The sequence below is a fragment of the Coccomyxa subellipsoidea genome, assembly GCF_000258705.1.
Source record: "Coccomyxa subellipsoidea C-169, whole genome shotgun sequence".
Taxonomy (NCBI): Eukaryota; Viridiplantae; Chlorophyta; class Trebouxiophyceae; family Coccomyxaceae; genus Coccomyxa; species Coccomyxa subellipsoidea.
Window position 1 is genome coordinate 179,147 of NW_005178020.1, and position 25,960 is coordinate 205,106.

A 25,960-nucleotide genomic window follows, 5' to 3' on the forward strand; every position below is an offset into this window, starting at 1 on the left:
GGTTGGTTCAAACCCTCAGATTATCCAAAAACCCTAAAATCCATAAGTAGATTATATGGTGTCTGTCTCAACCTACTTGAAGACATTGTCCCCACAAGTCCCACACACAGCGTCCACACTCACTGATGGCTAGTCGCAACGCGGCGATGAGCCATTGGAATTAACCGGCGCTGAGAGCAACGAGGTGGCATATGGGTGGGTGCGAGTTCACATTGAGCACACCACTTACCGCGCTTCCTACACTCCCATTCCAGCCTATAGACCCTCTTTCAGGGGGTACTAAAGACTACAGTAGTCCATAGTGCCACCTGCCTCTTTGATTTCAGGGGATGTCATTTATAGATACATAGTCCCTGACGCTTTGCAAGTCTTGGATTCTGGCGTCTCCTGCTTTTCTCCAGATGCGCAAACCTTAGCCAGATGGGTATAAATACGGGTTACTGGCAGGCGGAAAGTGTTGCAAAGAGACAAGGCTGTCACAAAGACAGCGAGAGCCTGCCTTGCTGCCCCCCTTACATGCACAAGTGAACCAGCACTGCCACGTATCCTGATCCTCTTCCTATTACTGTAGGGGAAGAATGTTGCTGAGAAGCAGCAGCATTGAGAGCCCACTTACAGGGTCTGTTCACACATAAATATGCATGTGCAAGTGCGATGGCACATGTATTTATGCTGTTCTTATTTAAATTGTAGGCGGAGAATGTTGCAAAGAAGCAGTCCGCCGGCAAGCGCAAGGCAATGGCGGCGGCCGCGGATCCGGCGGTAAAGCCAAAGCGCAAGAAGGAGTGGTGGGAGGAAGAATTGGACGAGACAGAGCGGCGCAAAAGATACAAGGACACGACCGAGGAAGACGCGCAGTACTACAGGGACGAGGTGGGTTTTCTGCAATCAAAGAAGGGGCGTGAAAGCTAGGTCTTGGGGGGGTCAAACTGGCCGAGTAAACAATACTGGGAGGGCGTATTACTACCACGATCAGGCGATGCTGTTACAGGTCAGGAACCAGGCGATGCATGCAAGCGAGATGCAGCATGGCGCATGCATGCGGGATTTATGTAATTTTGTGCCAAGTTTTGGGGATCTGAAGAGAGTGTTTGAGACAAAGTCCGGAGCAGAGTGCGAGGGCTCTTGCATGGCCAGGTTCCCTTGCAAAGCATCCCCTCGCAGCAGGCTTTTGCAGCTGCGCTACACCAGATAGATGTAGGGGCTTTGTCGGATATGCAAGGATTTTTTATATGAAGAGGGGCATTGATGCGTGCGCGCAGTTGGGCGAGGAGCCGGAGGACATGCCGGGGGTGCGGCCGCGGCCGCATGCGTCATCGGAGCGGGGGGACCGCGGGGGGTCCCGAGAAGGATTCAGAGGGGGACCCCGTGGGGGGTCCCGCCACGACGGCAGCGCCGGCAGGCGTGGCAGGTGTGTCATGAATAAATAAAAAAATTCACAAATTTCCACAAATAATTTTTCTGTGACAAATGTGCTCAGATGTGCTGCTAAGATCCCAATGGAAGGGAAACAGACAGCGAGGAGGAGCTCAAGGATGTCTAGGCCGAGTTGATGAAGTCAATGCGGTTCTTTGTTTCTAGATGATAGGTTGACTCGCTAGGACAGCGGTGCAGCTTGACCTAGGCGACGTGGGCTTTGCACTGACTGCGCCATGAAAATGCTGCAATGGAGGTTGCCACATGCAAACATAACTCGGGCTGTACAATTTCAGTAGGTGCACCATGGGACCAGCATAGCGCCCATTGTTTTCTTCGTCCACCGTGTTTTGCATTGAATGCGAGGCGCTATGCTGGCATCATGATGCACGTACTGGAGCTGTACATTGCCAGAGCTCTACCTACCTAATTTCAGAGGAGTCGGTGCAGCTTGTTTTGTGTGCTGAGTCTTCTTGATGAGTCTCAAGGAGCTGATGGAGTTTGCTTGGTTCTAAGCGGCATGCTTTGGCTGGGAATGTGGCTAGAACGGAGCCAGGATGCCATTGCAGATGATGTTCAAGCACAATATCAGGCACTGGGGCTAGACGCAGTCAGCGTAGAGCTCAAATGACTACACGAGAGATGACCTTGATTCTGTCGGGCATGCATATGACTGTTGGAGGAAGTGCAAGCATCGAGAAGATTGGAGAGCAATAAGCCAGGCATTGTTGGCGTACATAGTCCTCACGGACCGGAATTTTTTGATAATATTGATAATAATATAATTAGCCCCCGCTGGCGGGGAGCGGTATCAATACTGAGCACCGTGCCCACGGTTGATTGGGTCTTGCTTGGATCTGGCGAGTCCAACAAGGGGTAGCATTTTGGCAGCCTTTGACTGCAGCTTGTCTGCAGGACGCACCTTGCCTCTCGGCAGGAAAGCGTGTAACAAAAATAATTATGTTATTAAAGCTTTGGCTGTGTGCTTGCAGGGGCAGAGGGGGGTCATCTGAGGGCAGGGCCGGGGGCCGTGGAAGTTTCAGGAAGGACTCAGAGAGAGGGGGTGGGCGGAGTGGCCGAGGGAGGGGGCCCGGCCGAGGTGCAGGGCCAAGTAGGGGAGGTGGCAGGCGGGGCAGCAGATGATCTGAATCTCCTTGAACAGAGGAAGGCTCATATGATTTGTCCACATGGTTTTGTAGTAAGCAAAGAGTCAAGTGCAGTGCATCAGGTGGGTCAGTCACACTTGTTCTGCTACGAAGATTCACCATAGACAGACACCTTGGGACAATACAAATTTGAGCTGATGTATGGCTAGTCTTTAGGCAGGGGACATTAGCAAGGGATGCCTCCAATGAGTATGCATGCCAGCATGAGCATATGCTTGCTTGAGGTTTGACAGTGCTCACACTGATCAGTAGCAGAATGAAAACTCTACATGCGCAAGGTTCTGCCTTGTGCTATTTTCATGTCACGCAGCAAGTGCAAGCATGCTTTGCCTAGCAGACATCGAGAGACGTCCAGCAAGGACATTATTGTAGACCAAGTTGAATGCAGATTTGCCGCAGCACAAGGGTGGATGAGCACAAAAAACATGAGTCACGGCAAGCTGCTGCATTCAAACTCATTCCACTCTGCAATTCAGCGTGCTTTTGCGCCACTTGTGCCTTCAATAGCATGCGAAGAAACTCAAAGAAAGCAAACATGCGTGGCTCTATTCTGCGCATATGCTGCTGCAAACGTTCCGCTGTGGCTTGGTCATACTCGTTTCAACGAAGCTCATTGAACCCACGGAATGAAAACTTGCCGGAGGGTTTTATGGCCCATTATTGGCAGAGCGCTCAGCATGGCATGCTGCTCTCAAAGCAGTGCTTCGAAATGCGCCCAGGCCCGCATCCAAAATGCCATCCATGACTATTAACCGCCAGCATGCGAGGATCAAGGATCGCCGTTTGGAGATTTTGGTTTCGGCAGCAGAATTTCCTTCAAATGAAATGCTAGCTGGGCACTGAGTTCATCTGCATGCATGCGGCACCCTCGGCTGCATGCCCGCTCTCGGCTGCCCATCAAATGTGTCAAAAAAGCAACTTTGTCCGATTTCGCGCTTATTGGCGAGCGGCTCTGCAGCGTCTGCTCACTTGCCGGCAGTGGTGAATGTGCCTGCACAAATACCCAGCATGGTTTGTCAGACAAAAATGGCAAGGAAATACGTCGCAATCACCAAATTACAGATGGTTGCTTGCAGCCATTAGTGCTTCAGTACCCCGGATGGAAGGAAGCATATGCTCTGCACAAGGTCAAGCAGAACAGAGCTGCTTTTGAGCATGAAATTTGCGCGCCTCATGTTGTGTCTTCATATGTGCACACCTCCGAGTCCTTTAGGAGCAATTATGCTGTTCTGCAAGCTTGCATGCGAGGAACACTTCCGCTTCAAATTTGAAAAGTGCACGGGGAGCTGCGCATACCTGCGAAGGCTGAGGTTCCGTAACCGTAGCCGGCCCCGTAGCCTGGCTGGTGCGAGTCCTTTCCAAGAACATAGTCGACCGAGTCTGTGCAGGCAACACAACATCCATGTCAGGCATATTCCACCGACATAAGAAAGTAGAACATAAGAAAATCCAGCATGCAACACCTGAGGCTGCCCCAAAACTCCTGATCAATGACTTTGTCTGCAAAGCAGGTTGGGACCCCGGCACACATGCAACCCAGTTCAGACACTTGCTGACTTCCCCTTTACTTCAAGGCCATGAAAAAATAAAAATTCTCATAGTGAGGATGAAGCACAGAGCTGCCGTGTCCCCCTACAGTCCCTGTCTACCAACAATGTCAATATTCGACTTTGGGTGCAAAGTCATGTATGACTGCACCCGCAAAAAAGCATTGAGGAAATCAGCACAATCACATGCATCCCTCTTTTGGACACGTCTGTTACAAGACACTCGCGCATAATTTACCAAGATCTCAAAAATTTCAGGGTTTTTTGCAAGAATGGTCTTGGCCCCCTAAACCCTACACAAAAGGGGCGCGCACCAATGACGTGGTTGACGAGGTCCCCTTTGGCGTTGCCCTTGTTGTTGCAGTCGTTGGGGATGACAAATGAGACGGTTACTTGCGCCGGGAGGAACGCGCCGTTTGTGCTGCCGGAATACACCGCCGTGGCTGCAAAGCCAAAAATATGCTAAGAAACTAGATTACTTTGAATTCGAAATCAAATCTATGTTTGCATGCAATGGCCGAACGTGCTACTGGTGCTGCCAGAATACACCGCCGTGGCTGTACATCGGAAGCATGACCAAAAATTCAGACTATTTCGAATTGAAAATCAATTGTTTGTTTGCATGCACCGGCCGAATGCGCAATCACAACTGCCACAGTACACTGCCAAATTTAGATCGACTGGAAGTAAAAAACTATATCATAGCTTGCAATCACTGGCAGAATGGCCATAACCGGCGCGGAATGCACGGCAGTGGCTGCACAGAACAGCATGCATGACGACTAGATAGACCGTATCTGGGGAGGCTGGTCAGAGGTGGACAGTAAGAGGACACGCCCATGGCTGCATGGCTGCTACATGCAAGAGTCTTTAGAGCCCAATCAACATAAGGCAGCGGACTTAAGGGAGCCACATTTTCTGAGCAGCAGCAAAGTGCACACATTTTTTAACACCATCATGCATGCAGCTCCTGCCTCCGCTGTGCAACTTTACTGCAGACGCAATATCTGCAAATTTTAAACAGATGCCAACTACGGGCGTACCGGTGTGGGATCCGTAGCCGTAGGTTGCACCGTCGATGAAGGGGCGGACAATGGTGGCTGTGGCGGCACCGGTCGCTGCGTTGGGAACAACCGGCGCGGATCCGATCGCCACGTTGCCGGGCTGGAGAGAGATCGTGACCGTGCCATCGGGCGGCAACTGCACAGGGCATGGCAGGGAAAGTCAGTAATACGGCTTGTTACCGAATGATGCCCTACATAGGAGACGGTGACACAAGGCTGATATTATGGAGAAAGATTTGCATCCATTCCTTGTAAGTGGCGAGTGACTTCCTCTGGCAGCAGCACAAGCGCAAGCTTTGGTCGAAGGACACCTCCGGGCAAATTTACAGCCCCCCCCCTATCTTCACAACTCAGTAATGACTCCATCTCGGATATACCCAAGACTCCAACAAGGGCTGTGAACCTCAGGGGGTCTAAATTGACATGGTTGTATAATTTGGCTGGCTGGTCTTTCCTCTGGACCCTAAGCCCTTACTTGACCTCTACTTGGGGTGTCCACCATACATGGCATACAGAAAATCCCAACATGCATGCATGTTATATAAATAATTTAGTGAAATCATAGAAGCGCGGTCTGGCGGGGCGTGCCTGTGCGGCGGTGGGGCCCTTGACGGCAGTGACGAATGTCAGACTGCCGGAGCGGCTGCAGCCTCCGTAGTTCAGGAGGCGTCTCCGAGCGTACGTGAAGAAAATCTGCATGGGATAGAAAACATCTCAGTACTCATTGGCCCCTTTGCCCCAGCCATGCTTGTCTTTCACACGCGCCTGCAACGCTTGCTGGGATGCCCTCCCTAGAGGTGATCTGATACTGAAGGCGTATAAGGGTAGTGCAAGGATCCAAGATCCCCATGTCAAATCTGCAAGGGAAGCGCCAAGCAGCAGGACAAGGTGCACATCAAGGGCAAATTAATCATACCCAGGCACTTGCTGTTTATGGGCAGGCAAATGCAGCCGCATACCCAGGTGAATTTTTCTTCAAAAGGATATTCTGTCCGTAGAGTGCAGGTCACCGGGTACCGAATGCTACCCTATACTAGTAGTATATGCTGTCCCCCTCTGCATGGATAAGAAAGGGTGAATGATGCGCACCGAGAGGGAGATGGTGGTTTTGGTGCCGCCGGTTGAGGGGGGCGGCGGTGGGGCAGGAACACCGCTGGGTGGAGGCGGCGGGGACGGCGTTGTGGCCTGCCCACAGAAATCACTTCATTCGTCATTTGTAATATTATTGTCATTAACGCTTTTCCTGCCGAGAGGCACGGTGCGTCCTGCAGACAAGCTGCAGTGAAAGGCTGCAAAATGCTACCCCTTGTTGGACTCGCCAGATCCAAGCAATACCCAATCAGCCGTGGGCACGGTGATCAGCATTTATGCCGCCTCCCGCCAGCCGGGGCCCTTTGTATTTACATTTTTGGCAACCTGCTGGGAGCCACCTGAGGCTCATTGCTGTTGTAGGGAGTTTGTCACTGCCCATCTTCACATCTCATATGTCTGCATTCCGTAAATAATTGGGATCCGAACACTGTTCTGGCGAGAGAATGCTGCAACATACAATCGCCGATTGTACAAAAAGTCCATGCAAGCCAAGAGAGCCATCTCTAAGATGCCACCCCGACATAATGCAGCAATTCATGACCGAGGAGTGACCCCACATACCAATCAGTGATTCCAAAACTCAAGGGAGTCCCTTCATTCATGACTGCAAGCTCTGCACAAGGAATCCTGAGCAGTACACTGACTTGACTGATTTGATCACACACTCAATTGAGCTGTGTACTGATATCTTTCATGGCACACAGACAAGAGATACCTGGTATTACAGCAGAATGCAAAACAAAAGACTTCTGCATATATGAAAGCCCTGAAGACTCCCCTAAACCCCTGAATATATAAGGCATAAAGGGGTGGCGCACCGAGACGGTGAAGCCAATGATGAGCGGCGTGGGCTGCGTGAAGTTGGGGGTGGGGAAATAGGTTTCGATCAGGCGGTAGGGTCCAGGGGTGGTGAAAAGGGTAGCTGCGTCGAAGCTGGCGGGGAAGGTGAGCTTGGCAGTGTTGGCGCTGACTGACGTGAAAACGAGCGAGAAATTGCCGATCAGCGTGTTGGCTCCTGCCGGGTCCTTGTAGAATGCCGCGTACGCCGCGCCTGCGGTTTCAAATTTGATTATGAATTCAGATTGCCGCGCATGGAGGCATGATGTCAGAGCACGCTGATGTTTAGGAGCAGCAGCGAGCATGCTGAGCAGCATGGATACTGACCAGACCAGACAGACAATCAATGCAAGGCAGGAATAGTATTCCAGCATCCATCCAGAACGCATGCATGCGCAGATTGGTTGCTGCCACCTCAGCGATGCCACATGTCACTTTCCTAATTTGTACAAAATACTTATCTATCAGGAAGACCTCCTCACACCAGGCTGCTTCAAGCTTTGAGTGCACATTTGATTCCAAGCTAAATCTTTCCGATTAGTGCCTGCAATGAGAGGAGGGCTTGTTATCAATTGTGCGCGCACCTGCGGGGACGACATTGGTCTTGTTGAGGTTGGTGATGTTGATGCTGATGGCGGAGCTGAAGTTGGCGAGCGTGAAGGGGGTGAACGCCGTCTCGAACTCAGTGGACGCCTGCGCGCCAAAACAGGCAATGGTGATTAGTCAGCGCTGACTCAGCCGGCTGATTGGAATTCACATGGACAAGTTTTAGCAGGCATGCTCTGTCCTTGAGCCTGCTGACCATGGCAAGATGCGGGCATACACTTCTCAGGACTGAACCCCTATACAACGCGCGTGGCGGCTTGGTGGGGTTGCTGCCTCTTGGCAATTTGCATGATCTGCCAACTGCTTATATTAGGCCAACCCCTGAATTTGTGCTAGCCTTGCTTGAGAAATCCTGCACTACGGTCACAGGCGCTGGCGCTGTGGGCAGGTCACAATTGCCAGCAGCGCATGCCGCTCACTCCCTCATGAATATTCCAAAAACGAGTAATGAAAATTGAAGAGCACGGAGGGAACGCTGCGCACCGGCAGCACTTGGAAGGAGCTGAGCGGCAGGCTCGGCTGCGAGCCGGCTGCGGTAAAGGTGACGCCGTTGGCGGTCCCCCCGGTGTATCCGGCTTGGACGGCGTTGTAGACTCCAGCTGGCAGGATCCCCCCGAATGTCACTCCGGTGGCCGTACCGGCGTCGGTGAAAGAGACGGCCTGCGCGCATATTTACAATTGTCACGATAAAGCTGTGTTGCTTTATGCACCCGGTCATTAGGACTGAAAAACGTGCAATTATAATAATCATAATCATAATAATCTATATGAGTGGCGAACCCAGAGCCCAGAGGGCCATAGGGCATACACAGGTCCGCGCAATATTGATAATAACACTTCTTCCATTTTCTCCACCAGTCATAGGTATGACCAATGGCATCTAGATCTTCTCGAACATAGCCATTCTAACAAAATGGTCAACATGATTGGCGGCAAATGTAAAGCCGGGAGATGTCTGCCTGAAGCCACTAATGCAGGGGTGCTGAAAGTCTGCAGAGTGAGACACATATTGCAGCTCGAGTAAACACTCATGCATGCACTCCCTGCATTGGATGCTGCTGCCCCCCCTCAAAACTCCGGCGGTGCATAGGGGGCAAATTCAGGCACATCTATCAATCAGGCAAGCTGTGGGTCTAGTTCTTGTCAAGCCAGAATCCAAGCAAGTCCCTTTTAGACTAGACTGTGCTGTTGACGCCCCAGAACTACCCAGGAAAGGTCTTGGCTTTCTCTAAGCCTGCCATGCCAGTGCAAGGAGCATACAGTCTGAAAGCTTAAGAGCATGGACAAGAAGAAGGAAAGTCTAACCACGATGCACCCAGGCCCAGCGCAGATCAGACCCACAAGGCCTTCCTAGACCTGCGAAACTTTAGGACCCTGAAGCAAAGTCACAAGGCCTACCAGTGAATATAAATACATCCTGCAATGGCCATGAGTACGCAAGAAATGGCAAAAGAGGTTCTTACCAGGATACATCCAGAGCCGGTGCAGCCGGACACGGCCTGGCCAGCTGTGATGGGGAATGAAATTAGCGGAGTGTTGGTGGCGTTCTGGAAGACGGCGTTCCCTACGTTGGGGCTGGGTTGACCCACTGGGGTGGCCAGGTTAATCGTGTAGGTGGCAGGCTGCCCGTAAACCAATACGGGCGTCACCCCGAAGGCTGTCACATTCACAGGCACCTGCGCGCTTGCTTGCCCAACCTGTTACACAAAGGAGATTATTTAGGGCTCCTGTCAAGAATAGATCAGTAGTCACATGCTGTTCCTGCCAGTGGCAAGGTGCACCAGCAGGCAAGCTACAGGTTGAGGCTGCCACAAAGTCTAACCCTTAATGGACTCGCCAGATCCAAGCCAGAGCCGTTCAACCGTGGGCATGGTGCTCAGTACAGCCCCCACCCACCAGGGCTGGAGCTCTCAAGCGCTGACTACTCAGCATTATAAGTGTCACTGTGGCAACATAGGGTGGCTGGCAATTGTTTGTGTTCTTCCGAGGCTGCTCGTAATGAAAGACATGCATGTCGGGATCTGTGTCCCCTGATGCATGGACTGACAGATGGAAATCAAGTCCAAAGGCGTCTCAGTGTCAGGCAAGTGTCTGTAGTAATGCGTGGCTGGTCTGACAAAATCTGAGCAGAGGCATGCAATCTGCAGGCTCATTTGGCAGGTGGGAAGAGATTCTTGAGTGTTGCTTACCAGGCAGAGTATAAGTGCTGCTGCTGCTGCTGCTGCAAGATGGCAGCGCGCCATGGCTGCCTCCTCGGCAGTGCTCCCCTAATGTGCCTGCAGACACCGAATTGCTTTAGAAGAGCTGTTCAGAGATGGTATGAGCCTGGATTGCTGTGGGCAGCTCACCAAGAGCAACGAAGCCAGCACTTGCAAGATCCTGTCAAGATGAGAATGAGGCAAAGAGCCCTTCAGATGGTTGCACCACTCCAGCATGAGTGCCAGACTTTTCTTTCGGACATCATAACTTGTGAGCAAAACTATTGATGCAAACACCTCCACAGAACGGAGGCGGTGCTAAGGCAGGTTTGTCACTATATTATAAGATGTGCCCGAGAATATCTGTGATATGGATACTACGCGTGAGCCGGGCCCCCGGCACCCGAGTGGCAATGAAATTAGAGACAAACGCTGTAATGTGGCAGATAACGTTCTGCTCTGAAGCAACGACTGACCCGCCTGCGAGCTGTACCGGGCAGGACCTTTGACAACAACGTCCCCTGGTTCCGGCGTCTCGAAAGCCTAGAGTTCAGCTACCCCTACTTAACTCACTTTTGGACCCCTATGTGGCATATAGGAGCCAGACCGTGAGCTGCAGGGCAACGAATAACAACATCCCAACATCTCGGGTGGACCCGCTTGTGCCCCCGTTGCACTCCCGGACCTCGGGCACTATGAATGGGGCAATAACTTCCTTATTGGCCATGCCAATCTCCACTCACCCTCTCAACTGAGCTCACGGTGGTCTTTACGCTGCCCGCTCCTAGATCTCCCGATCACAGGTTTGCAGGGTTCCGCTGCCTCCCGCGACTCTGCCGTGCTGGTGTGGTGCGGGGAGATGTAATTTTATCTTATTCCCGACTTGGTACGGAGGAGTGCAGGCTGGAATTGTGACGTCTTCTGCCGGAAGATTGATCCAATACTTTGCTGTAGGGGACACCAGGTGTTGCCGATGACTCATCGCTGCTGTGCTGCTCCACGCAAGCTTTTGCATGCCCCTGCTTTCTGCATGAGGACGCCAATCCAGTTAGGCATTTCCTATAAAGTGCACTGGTTTGCTACGTGTATCAAAGAGCAGTCTAAACCTCTTGCAAGTGACTTGGAAAGTCAGTTAGCTAGCTAAACCTTTAATGAAACTGCAGCGCTGTCTGGCGAGCTCATCACTTGAGTGCCGGCCTTCGCAGCCCAGAGTGTGTTTTTTAGGGAATTCTTCGAGATGCTTTTTAATGTTTGCTTGCTGCAACGGTCATATCTTATCATATGCGTCCATCCCAACCATGAGTGCTAGTGCAGGCCCTGAGGTCAAATGCGCATACCAGCTCAGCACCATAATATTCAATTATTAGTACAGCTGTGGTCGGCAAACTCAAAGCCAAAGGCCATAGGACATACACCCAGGGCGTCTGCAGCCACGTCTGCGGGGCCTACAAAAGTTTACAGCCTGGTGTTGTATCACAACTCATCAAATCTCAAGTACCGAACCCGCATGCTTTCCCTGTACCGGATATCCAATGATCAAAACAGTTCCGGTTACGCCGGTTATAAGTTGAGCGCTAATAGCGCTGCATTGGGGGCAAAAAGCCTGCAAGCCCTTAGACTGCTCCATACATTCTTCTAGGGGGCAATTCAAGAATACAGATTTAAGCAAGTGGGTGCAAAGGAAGTGTTCAACAAGAGAGCATCCGAGGAGTGCCACCTCCTATGCTCTCCGTTTGTTACAATTACGCAAGTGAAACTTGCAGAAAATCCACCTGGCATGCGCAGTTGCAAGGGTTGCAATCACAGCCGTAACAAAATATAACCGCCACACTAAATGTTGGGGTTCAAGGCTCTGGCGCATATGAACCATTTGGGCCGGGTTTAGTAATCCACATATTCTCTTCTGCTCATGCCCGCACATGCCCGCAGGCAGCTTGTGACCGAGCATTCATTCCAAACTGCTTCGTTTCTCAGCGCGGCACAACTGCGGCTGCATTCATTGAAGCCTCTTGGAGTGTTTTGACAATCAATATTACCAGAAGTGGCCGCTGTTATCTTCAGATAATGGCTGCATGCGCATGGCTGCATGGCTGCTGCTAGTTCCAAACAGGCGCCTCATATAAAAATTTGCTTACTTGCCCTCAGCTGTCTGGCCTGCACTGAAGCACTCCCTCTGTCAGGGTCTGCTGGGTTACATGTATCTGAAGGTGCTAGAATATTAAAACAACCCGCTGTCTGACTTGAGGCAATTCTGCTGCCACCAGCAGTAGTTTTTCCTACCACGATTTGGAAACCATGTGCGGGGAAGTAAATCCATTGCATGACAACAAGCATTGCTGCAATTTTGAGCTGCCTGCATGCTGAACTGACCATGTGGGCACACAAGAAGGGACTTCCTTTGCAAAAGACTACTAAAGCACAGGGCATTGGCCAGAGTTCAAATCCTAAACCCTAGAATTCTGTAAGAAAATTATTACGGGCGTTCGGGCGCAGTGCTGACCTGGCAGGTAGGCACCCTGCGGGTAGCCGTAGCCGGAGTAGCCGTTCCCGTAACCATAATACTGCCCGTTTCCGGGGGTGAAGTACGGCTCCGGCACAATCACATCCTTGGCCACCTCTGCACAACCCCATAGTCACCCCTTAGTCATCCACAGATCAGCCAGACATATTGCATGCGCGGACCATTACTTTGTTGAAAAGAACGGAGCACCTCCTCGTCAAGGTTGACCCACTGCCGCTGGGTGTTCGGCTTATCAAGCTCAGCAACCGTACAAAATTAACAGGGATGCTTTACCTGCCTCCTAGCGCTGGATACTCCAACTCTGCAGCAACGTGCCATCCAGACAGGAATGCAAGTGCCAATGCAGGCTCACTTTTAATGAGACACAAGCAATATGTTATTGTGATTTGCAGTAGTACTGACGGGTGGTTCTTGGCATTCACCAGAAAGCTTAGAGTGCACACGCACACGCAAGCATCACAGAACCATGGAGGCTTTTCTCACAGGGCGTAAGAAGACGTGATAACAATTGATTCCCCCTGTTTATAAATGGCAGGGGTCGCGCACCGGCGACTCCCTCGACGTGGTGCGCGATTTCGCTGAGCTTGCCGGTGCACTCGGGGATGTGGACCGTTGCGGTCGCCTCGGACGGCAGATACACTCCGTCGCTGCTGCCTGAATAGGTCGCCACCACTGCGCGCCAGAACAGGCAACATTTAACTACTGTATATTTTGTTTGTATGACAGTGGTACCCACTGCCCAGCAGCAGCGCAAACACTGTTTGCTCGGCAGGCTCTGTCACCTCTTCACAGGCTCAAAATGATGCAAGTCCATGAGTTCTGGATGGCATGCAGGTGCATGGATGCTTTTTGCTGGTAGAATTCATACTAGTAATATATTCCAGTATACTGGAAACCCATTGAAAGCAAATTGACACCTGCATTCCAGGCAGAGGGCTCTCAGCATGTTTCTGCACGGTGAAGCATCCGTTGCATAGGCTTTCCTAACCGTTTGCTGCGGTGTAAATGTTGTGCCCCGGCTGGCGTAGGGGGCGGCGCAAATACTGAGCACCATGCCCACGGTGGATTTGGTCTTTGCTTGAATCTGGCAATTCCAACAATGGGAGGAATGTGTGGCAGCCTTTACATGCAGCTTGTCTGCAGACGCACCTGCCGACGGCAGGAAAAGCATGCAAAGACTAAAAGGAAGAAGGGGTGCAACTCACCGGTGTGCGCGCCGTATCCGTAAGCTGCGCCGTCTGCCGGGCGAGTGATGGTGACGGCGGCGCTACCGAGGTTGGCATCGGGGTAGACCACCTGGGACCCGATGACTAATCCGCCCGGCTGCAGCGCGATGCTGACTGTGCCGTCCTGCGGCACCTGCCGCACGTGCACACGAATATTAAGAGTGATAATCAAATGCCGTAGTCGCCCTTTGCATCAGCTCGGAGGCCCATGCCACCGCGCAACAGAATGATCTGCCTGAAGTTGGCTTCACAAAACAGAGGCATGAGAGCTCATACCACGATGCAAGGCCGCAGTGTACCCTCCTAGGACGGCTGCTGTCTTTTATATATGGTAGTCTCGTGAACGGTCAAAAATATAAACCCATTCCCGGTGGTACAAAAAATAATTGAGCTGTCCTTGTGCAGAAGGGCATGAGTTCAGGGGCGTGCCTGGGCAGTGCTGGGCCCCTTGACAGCGACTTGGAAGACCAGTAGTCCATTTTTACATCCGCCCAACAACTTCTGCTTCTGCTGGTTATAGAACACCTGCGCAAACACCATCGCTGTCAGCCTCAAGCCAAGCATGAATTTCTAAGGAGTAACAATAAATAGTAATTAGCAATCAATATGTATGAAACAATCATCACTTATTAAATAATGGTTCATGCCTAATGATTGATAATTTAGCATATCATCACAGCATGACAGTTGCTGGTGGCAGCAGGCAATGGCAGTATTGGCACAAGCAGTGACAGCCTTGGGCTTCCTGAACAGAGACTTGAAGAGATGGCATCAGCTTCAAGGGCTCGTGCACATCTAGAGAATATTTGTCGACGTCCTGGAACAAGATGAGACCACTGTGGGTCCATTACTGGGCAATTCAGGAGACATCAGGACGACCCACTTGACAGATGTGCCTTCACATTTTGACATTTTGTTATTTGATCTTGAAAATGCACACCGAGAGGGTGATTGTGGTGGGCAGGGCTCCGGTGGGGGGACCGGGGGGCGACGGTGGCGACGGCGGCGGCGGGGTCGGGTTCTCCTGCAAGAAATAAAATTCAAAATTCGATTCGAAAATTGACATCAATCCTCATTAACTTTGGTAACATGTGCCTTCTTTGCCTGCAAATATCCAGCAGTGTCTGTAGCTGCAGACAAGTGAAAAAATGCCATGCCTGAGGCGCGGCAATGCATGGAAGCATGCAAAGCACCACAATACCATGCTTGAGGAACCTCACATGAAGCTTCCTTTCTTTAGACAGGGACAGGCTGGTGGCACAAGAAAGCAAGCAAGGCGAGGCAAGTTTTGAGTGCTTCTGATCTGGTGACAAAGGGAAGCAAGAAAGCAATTAAGGTGAGACAGAATTGTGAGCTTGTGATCGCACCACAACGTTGAAATTGATGGTGAGCGGCACAGGGGTGGTGAAATCTGGGGTGGGGTAGTAAGTGTACACAGCCGTGTAGGCTCCCACGCTCAGCAGGGAAGCTGCGTCGAAACTGGCGGGAAGCTTCAGGTTGACGCTGTTCTGTCCCACGGGTGTGAGAGTCAGCGAGAAGTTTCCGATCACTGCCGTCGTCGGCTCGTTGCGCGTGAATACCGCGTATGCCGCCCCTGCCATGTCAGCCACGTCAGCATGCTGCACTAGCTTATTATGTCATGTCATGCAACATCCATGCCACACCAGCATGCCACATCAGTGCACCAAAACGATGACTAATCTTCATATTGTATACAATAGAAGTACTGAATCGAATGCTTTATTATCTGTGCTGCAATAAGGCTGCTTTGGAAAAATAAGTGCAACCCTGACACTGCATGCAATCTAACAGGCTTATACAATAAGATTTTGGGCACAGTAAGAGCCCATGGTCCCAATATTGCAGCATAAAGGAGACCAGAGTTGGTGTCTGAAGTTGCGCAGATATTATAGACATAGGCAACTGGCATGCGGTAGTTGCATGCGTGCTCACCGGCCGGGACCACGTTAGTGCCGTTGATGTTTGTCACGTTGATGTTGAAGGCGCTAGTGAAGTTTGACAGCGTGAAGGCCGTCAGGTTGTAGAAGAACTGGGTGCTGGCCTGTGCAGGCATCATGGAGAATTTGCTCAGTGTTCCTGACAATGTAACTTCTCTTCAGTCATGTAAGTCATGTAAGTCATGTGAGAGCCTGAAGTCAAGTGCTGCATGCCTGCGGCACGAAGACTCAAGCATCCTGATCAGATGCACTCGAAACAGATTATAAGGCAGCTTCTTCCTTTGCGGATATAACCGTTGCAGCAATTCACATATCGCCCCCGGCTGCAATGGTCACGTGCACCTGATTCATGCATTGTTTGCATGCAGGCCTTGCAGCATTTGGAAGCCTCACATCGACCAGTGTATGTATGACCTTTGATGTAACAAAATGAGATGCATAGATAGTTGCCGACCCTTGTTCCTGAAGAGCTAACGGGCGCTCACCGGCAGGACTTGGAAAACAGCGTCGGGCAGGCCCTGAGTGCGAGAATCCACAGGGTTGAAAGTGACGCCGTTTGCGGTCCCCCCGGTGTATGCAGCGGCGACCTTGTTGTAAACCCCTGCTGGCAGGGGTCCCGAAGCCGAAAACCCTGTGAAGGTGAAGGTCTGCAGCACAGAATGAAGGATTCAGTTATGAAGCATGCTGCATCGCATGCATGTCCTGTAATCGATCTCAATTGTGTCTAGTCATACAGAGGCCCTCAAACTTAGTAGATACCAAGAACCAAGGATCAGCAGTATTAGTACTCAACGCCCAATCCCCTGCGCTCCCATGCAGGGTCCAGAAGGCTCCAGAAATTCCGGTACAAATCTGCTGAGACAGGTGGGTGCGGTGTTAGGACCAAACTCCTGGCAACGCATGTCGGCCTTCTGTGGCACCATTTATGAAAGCAATACTGCCCATAAGACCAGGAAACCAAACAGGTGTCAAACAATAAGAATTGCAATGATCATAATAATCAAGATCTCGCTCGTGAGCCTCATAAATCATGATCAGTAATGTAATTGCATGGCAAAGAGGCTGGAGCGCACATTGCCGCAGGAGGTGGACGTGCAAACTGGGTTGAAGGTCGCAGACGACAGGGGAAAATTGATGAGTGGAGTGTTAGTGGCGTTCTGAAAGACGGCGTTCCCCGCGCTGGGGGCCGTAGGATTACTCGTGGGGGTCGGTAACCCGATGCGGTACGTCGGTGGCTGCCCGTAAACCGTAACGGGCGTCACGTCAAAAAAGCCAATCGTGGTCGCCACCTGCGCGGCCACCGGGCCCGCCTGCGCGCCGCCACATCAGCGTTAGTCATGCCATTAGTCAGCGCAGCAATTGTGATTTTTTGTAAGTCCCCTTCAAACCGAGCCAAGCCAGCATTAGACAAGCCATAAGTCAGTGCATTTTCAGGACCAAGCCTAACGGGCGCATAAGCTACAAGCTGATGTGGTGGTAATAGAGAGCAGGGGAGCTATCGTCTGCCAGCTTGACCTGTGTTGAATGTGCAATATACAATTGGACCTAAATGTGAAAGTTAAGGCCTGATAGCCTGCCATGAGCCAGTTGATCTTTTGGGCTTGCACTTAGCAGCCACAGAGTATTGCTTGTATGCAGTGGAAGCGCTTTGCAGCCACGGCGATTGTGGCCTGAACTGCAGAAAAATCTATATATGCAAAAAGGCAGGTACTCTTAATCCTCTGCCCCTGTGGAGAGGCCTCTCTTGCTGACAAAGCAAGCTCCTTCTCCAAGTGTCCTTGATGCTGCATGTCTGGTGCATGGGCATCAGAGAATTTCTCACCAGACATATAAGAACTGCTGCTGCTGCTACTGCTGCTGCTGCTGCCCTTTGGGAGCGCCTCATGACTGCCGACTTGACAATACCTCCTTCTCTTGTCCCTGCAGTCAACCACAACGTTTCTAGAGAATAATTCTAAGAGAGGCGTGTCACTCTACGAGTGTGGGGCAGCGCATTTCACGCCTTGAGAGATGTTCAAGCCAGCCAGAACCTGTCTCCAACCAGACACCTATCCTTGCTTTGAGGTCCAGATTACGGGTCAGTAAGGACAAGATGCCATTCCATGCAGAGAACTAGAACGATTTTGCTGCAATTTTGTAATCTTTTGATAATAAGAGGCCAGCAACAGAATACTATATTTCAAGATGTAGGGTTAGCTTGCTACTTGCGTGCAAAACCTCGTGCCAGCTGCATGATCTGGCACGAATGATCTAATATAAATATGTAAAGCTGCCATTCCAAGCTACTTATAAGACCAAGCGACGCTGCGTGGAACATCTGGCTGACCGACAGCAACGTAATCTGCTCCCCATTTTAATTCGCGATGCCATGCGCTCGTCGTCCCAGCATAAGATCTGTCTAAAATCAACACTGGATGCCCTTGAGAGTCACGTACCCTGTCGACTGCTCGCACAAGAGCTAGTGCGCTTCGGACCTCCGAGATCTAGTGCGGAGATCACCAGCTCGGAGAAGCCTAATGCGCTGACCAGATGCCGGATCTTCGCCAGGATCGGAATAAAATTTTAGACGACAACTCACGGATCTTGTATAGTAATGAAAGGATGGTAACTTTCCACACGGTGATGATCGCAAAGGGGGAAAGGCACTCTGGGTGGTGAGTCACGCTCACGTGATCTGCTCACGTCCACGAAGAAAGATTAAAATTTGTTGATGGACCAGTGAAGATTATTCATTATAGATTTACCATGGACTTGGGAATGGAGCGAAAACCTGCGCATTGTTTACATACAACTTGTCATGCACTTCAGCAGATCTACATCATGATCAACTAAATGAACTAACAAAATAATTCAAATGAGGCCCAACCATGCGCAGGGCGTGGCTGCAAGCACTGACGAGGCTCACGACTCCCATGTGTCAGTAGAGGACACCTAACCTCGCCTCCAGGCAGTACGGCAGCCACGTGCTGCTCTAATCAAACACCCTCCAATGCTTTGCAGCGCCCATAAATCCAAAACAGCCTGTTGGGCAGTCGGTGCTAGTGCAATGCACAGCCTCCATCCTGCCCAAGCCTCGAGGCCTCTGCATGCATCTGGAAGGTGACAAGCAGCCACTGGGCATCTGCATGCAGACCATTTCATCAGCTAGACCTGCAGACAGCTCACACGCAAGAGTCTGCTTGCTCTGTTCTGTCAGTCTGTTCTGTCAGTCTTTGTTCAGTCTGCTTGCTTTGTTCGCCTCCCATACGGCGTACCCCTTGATCAGCAGCATGGCTACCAGGAACAGAGGTACTTCAAAGCACCTGAAGGCCAGTTCAAGTTGGCAGGCATTGGATCCTGGCAGACAGGCGCCGAGCCGGGGGGACAAGTCGTCGATTATGTCATCCCTTGCATGCTCTGCAGACTCTTGGGCGCCGCAGCGTGCTGCCGGGGATGAGTCATCGATGACCCCTCCCTCCGTGATACGCTGGCCTGCGAGCGAACGCCGGCCGCCGGCCGCCGCAGAGGGGGACGAGTCGTCGATGATGTCATCCCTTGATGAGTCATGGCGATGACTCATCCCTCGGTGCTTGAAGTAACCTGAGAGGGAACGCCGCCGGCCGCGGTAAAGGTGGTGAAGGAGCCGGTGGTCTGCGCGGGGATGCCGCCGGTGGATGAGTAATCGTAGTAAGCACCCGGGCCTGTGTACGGCTGGTTGTCACCGTTGTAGTACGAGCCTGCATGCATGCAAAGTATTCTGAGCAGGTAACAAGACACATTGGGCCAATGGCATCTCGGTCAATAGCACAATCAAGCATGCATGCATTTGCTTCAACTCATCAAGCGGAGGGCTCCAGACTAAAACCAGATTTACGTTTGCTCACAGGTTCATCTTGCTCAGGTGCAGCATCCTAGACAACGCCCTCGTGGGGGTTAACATAACAATTGTGCTGAGTCAGGAGAGCTGCTCTCAATGCGTAAAATGCAACAACCATGCAAGGTTGTCTGCATGTTGGTCTGACCAGAGATCAAAACGAGAGGCAAGAGCGCGCACCTGGCGGGTAGTAGTGGCCATCCGGGTATTTCCCGCCGTAGCCATTGCCGTAAACGGGCAGCTTGGACCCTCCCTCCGCTGTGAGCCCCTCGATTACGGCGCCCAGAACACCCCCGCTGCTGCCGCCACCGCCGCCGTAGCCGTTACCACCGCCGTAGTTGTAGGACCCCCCCTCGTACTTGTCCCCGAACAGGTTGGCTTTGCCGTACTTGTCGCATGTCTCGTAGATGTAAAGAGGTGCGATCGCGCGCGATGGCAGATACACTCCGTCCGCGCTGCCAGAGTAGGTGGCCACCACTGCGCGCATGAGAAGGGGACTTGTCAGATTAGAAGCTAAGTGTGAGGAATGAAACGCCAGAACAGGCAACGTGTGAGAAGGGGCACTGTCAGAACAGCCCTGCCAGGCGACTTCGGTGAAGCTGTCTAGGGGAATAGAACACCATTATTTTTCATTCTCTGCCTGAAGCTGTGCAAGTCAATGCAAAGGTGAATGCTCAGAAGAAGCCCTGCTCTGCTGAATGCAACCCCACAGGCTGTCAAAGAAAGTGCTGTTTGTGGATTTTCAGCTCTTGACTTCCAAGGGCCAAGCCATTTTAAGACACCCTTTGTTGGAGAGCTGCGGGGCCGTTCGTTCATTGCCAGCCGAGAGGGCAAGGAACTCTCATCAAGCTGTGCCACAGGAAGGTTCAAAAGACACTCACCCTGCCACTCGCCCAGCGGGGGGATGCCATAGATGCCCTTTTCCTTAGGGCTCTTGACGATGGTGACAACCGCGAGTCCCTGAGCGCTGTCCACGAGCACACCGCCCTGTCCGATTGTGATGTTGCCCGGCAGCAGCTCAAACTTGATGAAGCCCGTCGTCGGCACCTGCGCGGCAGCCGCCACGGCAGCTTCTCAGCAAGTGGAGTTGGGGGTGCAACAAGGTGGGAGTGAGAGGCACGAGAACAGAGCAGGGCTGGATGCAGGTAGATCAGCAGCAGATTCCAAATGCCAGGGAGCACTTAACCTGCTGGGTGAGCAAAAACCCAGGCACAAGAGGAAAGTGTAATCAATGCCCATGCGCCTAGGGCAACAGATGAAAGTCAAGAATCCCACTGCTCCGTGCCCTTTTAATCTGTCTAGCAGACACCAAACTATGGTGTACCACACTTTGCCAAATAGGCTGCAACGCTGCTCTCCAGACAAGATGCATCCAAATGAAAAGGGGTGCCTCAAAATAGTGCAGACAGTGAAAGCACCTGCTTGCGGGAGGGTCCGGTCACGGAGGCTGTGAAGATGAGGTTGCGCTTTTTGCAGTCCTTGAACAGGTCCTTGATAGCCTCCCAATACACCTGCACCAGAGTTTTGAGTTCAGGCTCAAGTAGGAAATCGTATTAGGACCGTCTACTCAAGCCCGCAGGGGAGAGAAAAAGCAATCCATGACCTCATTTTGGTCATTGACCTCCAATCGAGTCTTCACTTCCCTGAAGTGGTTGGCTGTCTGGTGCTTGCCTTTGTTTTGCAGTAGCCAAAAAGCGGATGCCCACAATATTGCAACATGACAAAAGGCCAGACAAAGCCAACAAAGGAACAGACACAGCAGAATTGGCCACATGCATGGCTCTACTTTATCGCCAACACAGACCTGCAGCGTTATGACGGTGGGGAGGACGCCTGCCGGCGGCGGCGGCGGTGGGGGAACCACACCCGGCGGTGGCGGGGGAGGGGGGACCACGGCCGGAGACGGTGGCGGCGGTGGCGATGGGGGGGTCGGCGGCGTCGGCGGCGCCGGCACCGTCACATTCTGCGTTCAAATCCAAACGCATCAGTAATCCATTCCTTTCATCTGTGTTATGAGGAGCAAGGCTTGTGCTTGCGCAAAGCATAGACACAACAGGCCCCTCCCTCAACAATACCAATGGATGGATCCAGTCGGGTTCAAAGCGCGACACAACCTTGTGCGCTGCAGCCTTCACCAGGACCCCACGCAACACTTTTTCCCCTTATAAGTGTGGTATACACCCCCCGCCAGCGGGGCAGTATGAATACTGAGCACCGTGCGCACGATTGACTGGGTCATGCTTGGATCCGGCGAGTCCAGCAAGGGGTAGAATTGTGGCAGCCTTTACATGCAGCTTGTCTGCAGACGCACCTTGCCTCTGTCAGAAAGAGCGAGTAATAATAAAAACCATAGTAATAGGTGTGGTGAACCCTGAAAAATCCCTACAAGCAATGATCCAAGGGGCGCACCGTGATGGCAATGCCCACAAACAGGTCGAACGGCTTGGTGAAGTTGCTCGTGGGGAAGTAGGAGAACTGCGCCGTCAGATTGGAGGGACTCGGCAGCAGAATGTTGGCGTCAAAGCTCGAGGGCAGACTGCCGATCTCGAGGTTTGGGTCTGTCGGGCTGCCGTTTAGCACCAGGTTGAATGTGCCGAGCGTCTGCACGAATGGGGAAGTGCGTGTGAGCAGCACAGTGGCCAAGCCTGCGCGCACATGCCGGCACATGTCAGAATCAGGTGTTGATTTCCTTGCGCGCTGCCCCTTGGAGGACTCGGTTGATTGCATCTCTGGACGCTGGAATTTAATTTAGCCTTTCATCCTGCAGAATGACATCAACCCAAGGCGAGCCTGGCTTCATCTTAGGAATGTGTAATCATTTAAATGTTCAACTTAATCCTGTAGCTGCGGCAATAGGGTGGCATTTCCACTATCAGTTGACATGCACAAAGCCAGCGCCCGTGGCAAACAGGAGTCTTTTCAATCAAGCCCAGAAACTATCTGTACATGGCTTTGTGGGTGGATGTCACAAAGACATGCAGCATCCCATCGATTGCACGCCCGATACAACACCAGAGCCTGCGTGTCGTCCAGATTTCCAAGATTCAAATATTGAAGAGGGACAATAGACAGTGAGCGCTGAGTCACCTTGCGGCTGCTGGTTGGTGTTGTTGACATTTCTGATGAGCAGCTGGAAGGACTGCGTGAAAGTGGCCAGCGTGAACGGAGACGACACAAAACTCAGCGATGTGCTCGCCTGCAACAGAGTGCAGCACAAATAAGGTTTCAAGGACATCTTCATTTTTAACTGAGGAATTATCAGGATGCACAGACAGAAGATGCGCAGCTCCTTTGATTGCATGCAAAGCAACCGCCTCGAGGCTGGCAGCAAAAGAGACAGCAGGAGGATGATTGCGATCCAGACGCTGCAGAGTGCTTGCATGACTGATAGGCCCTCTTGAGGGGCGGGGTTTCCTCTAAGGGGATGTGTGTTTCCAGGTAGGCACCATTCGAATTCTCTTTCAAAGAAGGCGTTGCTCGCGCACTGGCAGGATCAGTAAGGCCTTGTCAGGCTGGAACACTAGCTGCTGGCGAACACAGACACATTCAAGAGGGGCGAGTATTGATGCCGAATTATGCCTCAAGTTGACCTCCTGCATCCGGCTTCATTTTTGAGTCAGTCGGGGCACACGCACCGGCAAGATGAGGAATGCTTTGTCGGCCTGGTTGGGGCGAGTCGCAGCTGCAAGCCAAGTGGTGCTGATGTTGTTGACCAGCGCAGTGTTGCCCGGGTAGATCACGTTGAGCTGGTTGTACAGCGCTGCCGACAGTATGAAAGGCGGCTGGAAGTTCACCAGCTGCATGGGCAAGCACACAATGTTTAATAACCCGGCAGGATTTCTACTACAGGGGAAGTAGAAGTAGACCCTGACCCTGCATCATGGGGTAACGGCAGCTGAAAGTTCACCAGCTGTAGACACATGCATACACAAGGTGCTACGCTTTGGAGATTTGTTGGGAGCCACCTGAGGCACATTGGTCTTGTAGGCAGTCTGTCACTGCCCATCAATGCAAATTGCGGGTCTACGATACAGAGACGGTGCAGGTGCCCCTTGTAAACAGACAGGGGCGGCACTTAGTGTGGGCCGTCCGTGTTGCATGCAACAGCTCAGAGACACAAACGGATGCCCGGCAATCTGCAGTGCCAGCTCGGCCCAGCTGGGTCCTGCATCGAGGCCATAGCTGTCCCCTGGTCTGCTAGCAACATAACATTTCGAGCGGCTCCAAATGCCGGATGCATTTTATCCCACTGTGTACTACCAAGCAATATTCTCTCAATCTGTCTAGTTCATGTCCATTACTGTTGCTATAGTACCCAATATGAGCAGGCGTGTCTTCTGCATGCCTGTTTTGATGCCGCGCTACAGCTACAGTGCTCATCTGAATGCCAGCGGTATTCACTTAATGATCTGGAGCTGAAGAACTCGCCTCTTCTCTGCCGCTGGCCTGGCCAGCAATGGCAAAGCAGTGCATCGCTGTGAGATTACACGGAAAGACAGGAATCCCACCAGTTGGTTGCCGCTGGCCTGGCCGGCAGTGGCGAGCGGGGCAGTGGCCAGGATGGTGTTGCCATTTAGGAAGAGCAGGTTCCCCGTAGGGAGCGGGTTGCCGGGGTCAACCGTGAGGGTGGCCACGAAGCTGGTGGACTGCCCGTAGACCGTAACGTTGGGGGTGGAGAAACCGAATAGCGTGATATTTACGGGGATCTGCGCGCTCGCCTGGCCCACCTGCGCGCACATGCCGGCATATGTCAGCTCACATGCTGGCCCGGTTGTGAGGCATGCAATACAATACTCTGCGCACTCATGCACTTCCCATGCCATTCCTTCTGCACAACGGTCTGATGCACTGTTGAAGATAGGGATACTCGCAGGGTTGCTGCTTGATTTCTTCAGGTTGAGTCCTGCTGCTGAGCTCGTTGAAACAGAGCAGGCAACAGGTGCAGAGACCCCGGCACCAGGGAAGGATCTGCACTGTGCTAGCCTATAGTGCGCCACCATGCAAAAATACCCAAACAAAGCCCCTGCCTCTGTTTGGGCCGCTCTTAAAGGTTCTGAGATTGACTCCTAGCTGAAGTGCTGAGCAGCACATACTCTCGGACAAACAAGGCCACGCGACTGCTGACCTGACATACACAGAGGATTAACTGAGCGTTAGGGAGTCAAGCGCACCAGGCAGAGAAGAGCTAACAAGGCTCCACAGGGAAGGAGGCGGGATCCTCCTATTCTCCCCATCCTAGCAGCCCTTACTGAGAACCAATTCTCTCTGTGTCTGCTGTTCCTGCACACAAGGCCATTTGTTCTTAGAACCTGCTGGTTGCATAGGCAGCTCTCCTGAAATTAAACAGCTGCTAAGAGGTGCTTTTAAATCTTGTCGTCATCCTGCAGCAAGCTCAAGTGGCTTGTTCAATCGGCCACCAAAACGCTAGTTCGACATCTTTTTCGTCATAATGATGTCGGTAGCTCTTACGAAATACTCGAGTTTATTTGAAGCTGGTTTTGGCCAACAATAAGAATCCCTGAGGGAACCCTTCAGACTGACATCCCTACTGACATTGCGTGTACCGGTGTCTCCCTAGGTCTTACTGCAAGGCTAACAGCTTAAGCCACGCAGAGCAAACGGTTCCACTGCCTGACAGGCTGTCTGAGGCCCTCGACCTCTTCACTCCCACAAGTTGTTATAAAGGCACCACTGAATTTCAAGAGGCAAGCTAAGGCCCCTTGAAAAATTGCGCAGCCCAACTTTTAATATCAGGACAACAAAAAGATACGGCCAACGCCTGGCACTATACTGCAGGTCTTTTGATAACTAGGCTGCTGTCTCAGATAGCCCCCCAAAGCCCGGGCATCAAGCTGCCCGCATCGTAGTGCCGCACTGACACTCGGAGCACGCTTCTAATGCATTGCAGAGTGTACCAGATTTCTAAAGGCCACTTCCGCACGGGATTCCACGAAAGCTGTCCCGTGTCAAACGCACCCGTCTTAGCACCCGTTCATGCACGGCCCGGCCTGGTGCAGCACTTGCGCAAGTCCTAACGCACGGTGTGGATAGCAGAGGAACTGCTATGAGCTCCGCGCAGAACCGTGCTTGTGGCTTTCCCAGCCTTCTTCTGACGTTTTGTATGGAACAAAGCTTCCGGAGTTTATGACATCTCCCCTGGCATTGAGGGCTTTATAGGGTTATCCCAGCATCACCCAAATCTCTTGCAAACAGCATTACTCTGCCGGGACTGGTGAGCACGAGGAAGACAAGTACTGGAAAACTCTGCAGTCTGGGCCTGTGGAATGCAAAGGGCTGCTGGCAACATCCACGGCAAGATCTTGGCAGTGATCCTCGTGGAGAAAAGTTCATAAAAAGAGCTTGCACCAACTAAAAGCGTCAGCAGACGACGGAGTAATCATCATAATCAATTCATCACTACTTCGGGTGTTACATCCGCACAATATACACAAGAATGCACATAAGTCAGTGCTGCA

The 25,960-nt window shown here is 52.0% G+C and overlaps 2 protein-coding genes across 2 annotated transcripts; both read right to left on the minus strand.

Moving 5' to 3' along the window:
* Positions 1 to 3,017: 3,017 nt before the first annotated feature.
* COCSUDRAFT_34497 (hypothetical protein) lies at positions 3,018 to 10,843 on the minus strand. Its single transcript, XM_005642951.1, has 7 exons — positions 10,670 to 10,843; positions 9,918 to 10,004; positions 9,192 to 9,425; positions 8,212 to 8,388; positions 7,707 to 7,815; positions 7,252 to 7,336; positions 3,018 to 3,267 (listed from the first exon to the last, which is right to left on the minus strand). Exons 2-7 carry the CDS (start codon positions 9,969 to 9,971, stop codon positions 3,255 to 3,257), a joined length of 672 nt encoding a protein of 223 aa, XP_005643008.1. The 5' UTR covers positions 9,972 to 10,004; positions 10,670 to 10,843; the 3' UTR covers positions 3,018 to 3,254.
* A 316-nt stretch (positions 10,844 to 11,159) lies between these two features.
* COCSUDRAFT_68220 (hypothetical protein) lies at positions 11,160 to 25,561 on the minus strand. Its single transcript, XM_005642952.1, has 21 exons — positions 25,461 to 25,561; positions 24,656 to 24,764; positions 23,993 to 24,211; positions 23,120 to 23,281; positions 22,572 to 22,680; positions 21,894 to 22,129; positions 21,289 to 21,447; positions 20,903 to 20,995; positions 20,366 to 20,531; positions 19,665 to 19,961; positions 19,211 to 19,347; positions 18,879 to 19,097; positions 16,705 to 16,941; positions 16,117 to 16,278; positions 15,627 to 15,735; positions 15,041 to 15,267; positions 14,614 to 14,697; positions 13,653 to 13,806; positions 12,994 to 13,119; positions 12,427 to 12,543; positions 11,160 to 12,080 (listed from the first exon to the last, which is right to left on the minus strand). Exons 2-21 carry the CDS (start codon positions 24,716 to 24,718, stop codon positions 12,058 to 12,060), a joined length of 3,099 nt encoding a protein of 1,032 aa, XP_005643009.1. The 5' UTR covers positions 24,719 to 24,764; positions 25,461 to 25,561; the 3' UTR covers positions 11,160 to 12,057.
* Between the last annotated feature and the right edge of the window lie 399 nt (positions 25,562 to 25,960).

Coding starts and splice junctions, on each gene's coding strand:
- COCSUDRAFT_34497 (XM_005642951.1), bottom strand. CDS start 9,971: ATGGCGCGCTGCCATCTTGCAGCAGCAGCAGCAGCAGCACTTATACTC. Junction 7,816..8,211: donor GCTCCTTCCAAGTGCTGCCG/GTGCGCAGCGTT, acceptor TTTGGCGCGCAG/GCGTCCACTGAGTTCGAGAC. Junction 7,337..7,706: donor GACCAATGTCGTCCCCGCAG/GTGCGCGCACAA, acceptor TTGAAACCGCAG/GCGCGGCGTACGCGGCATTC.
- COCSUDRAFT_68220 (XM_005642952.1), bottom strand. CDS start 24,718: ATGGGGAGAATAGGAGGATCCCGCCTCCTTCCCTGTGGAGCCTTGTTA. Junction 23,282..23,992: donor AGGCCAGCGGCAACCAACTG/GTGGGATTCCTG, acceptor TTGCCCATGCAG/CTGGTGAACTTCCAGCCGCC. Junction 13,120..13,652: donor CGGATACGGCGCGCACACCG/GTGAGTTGCACC, acceptor TCTGGCGCGCAG/TGGTGGCGACCTATTCAGGC.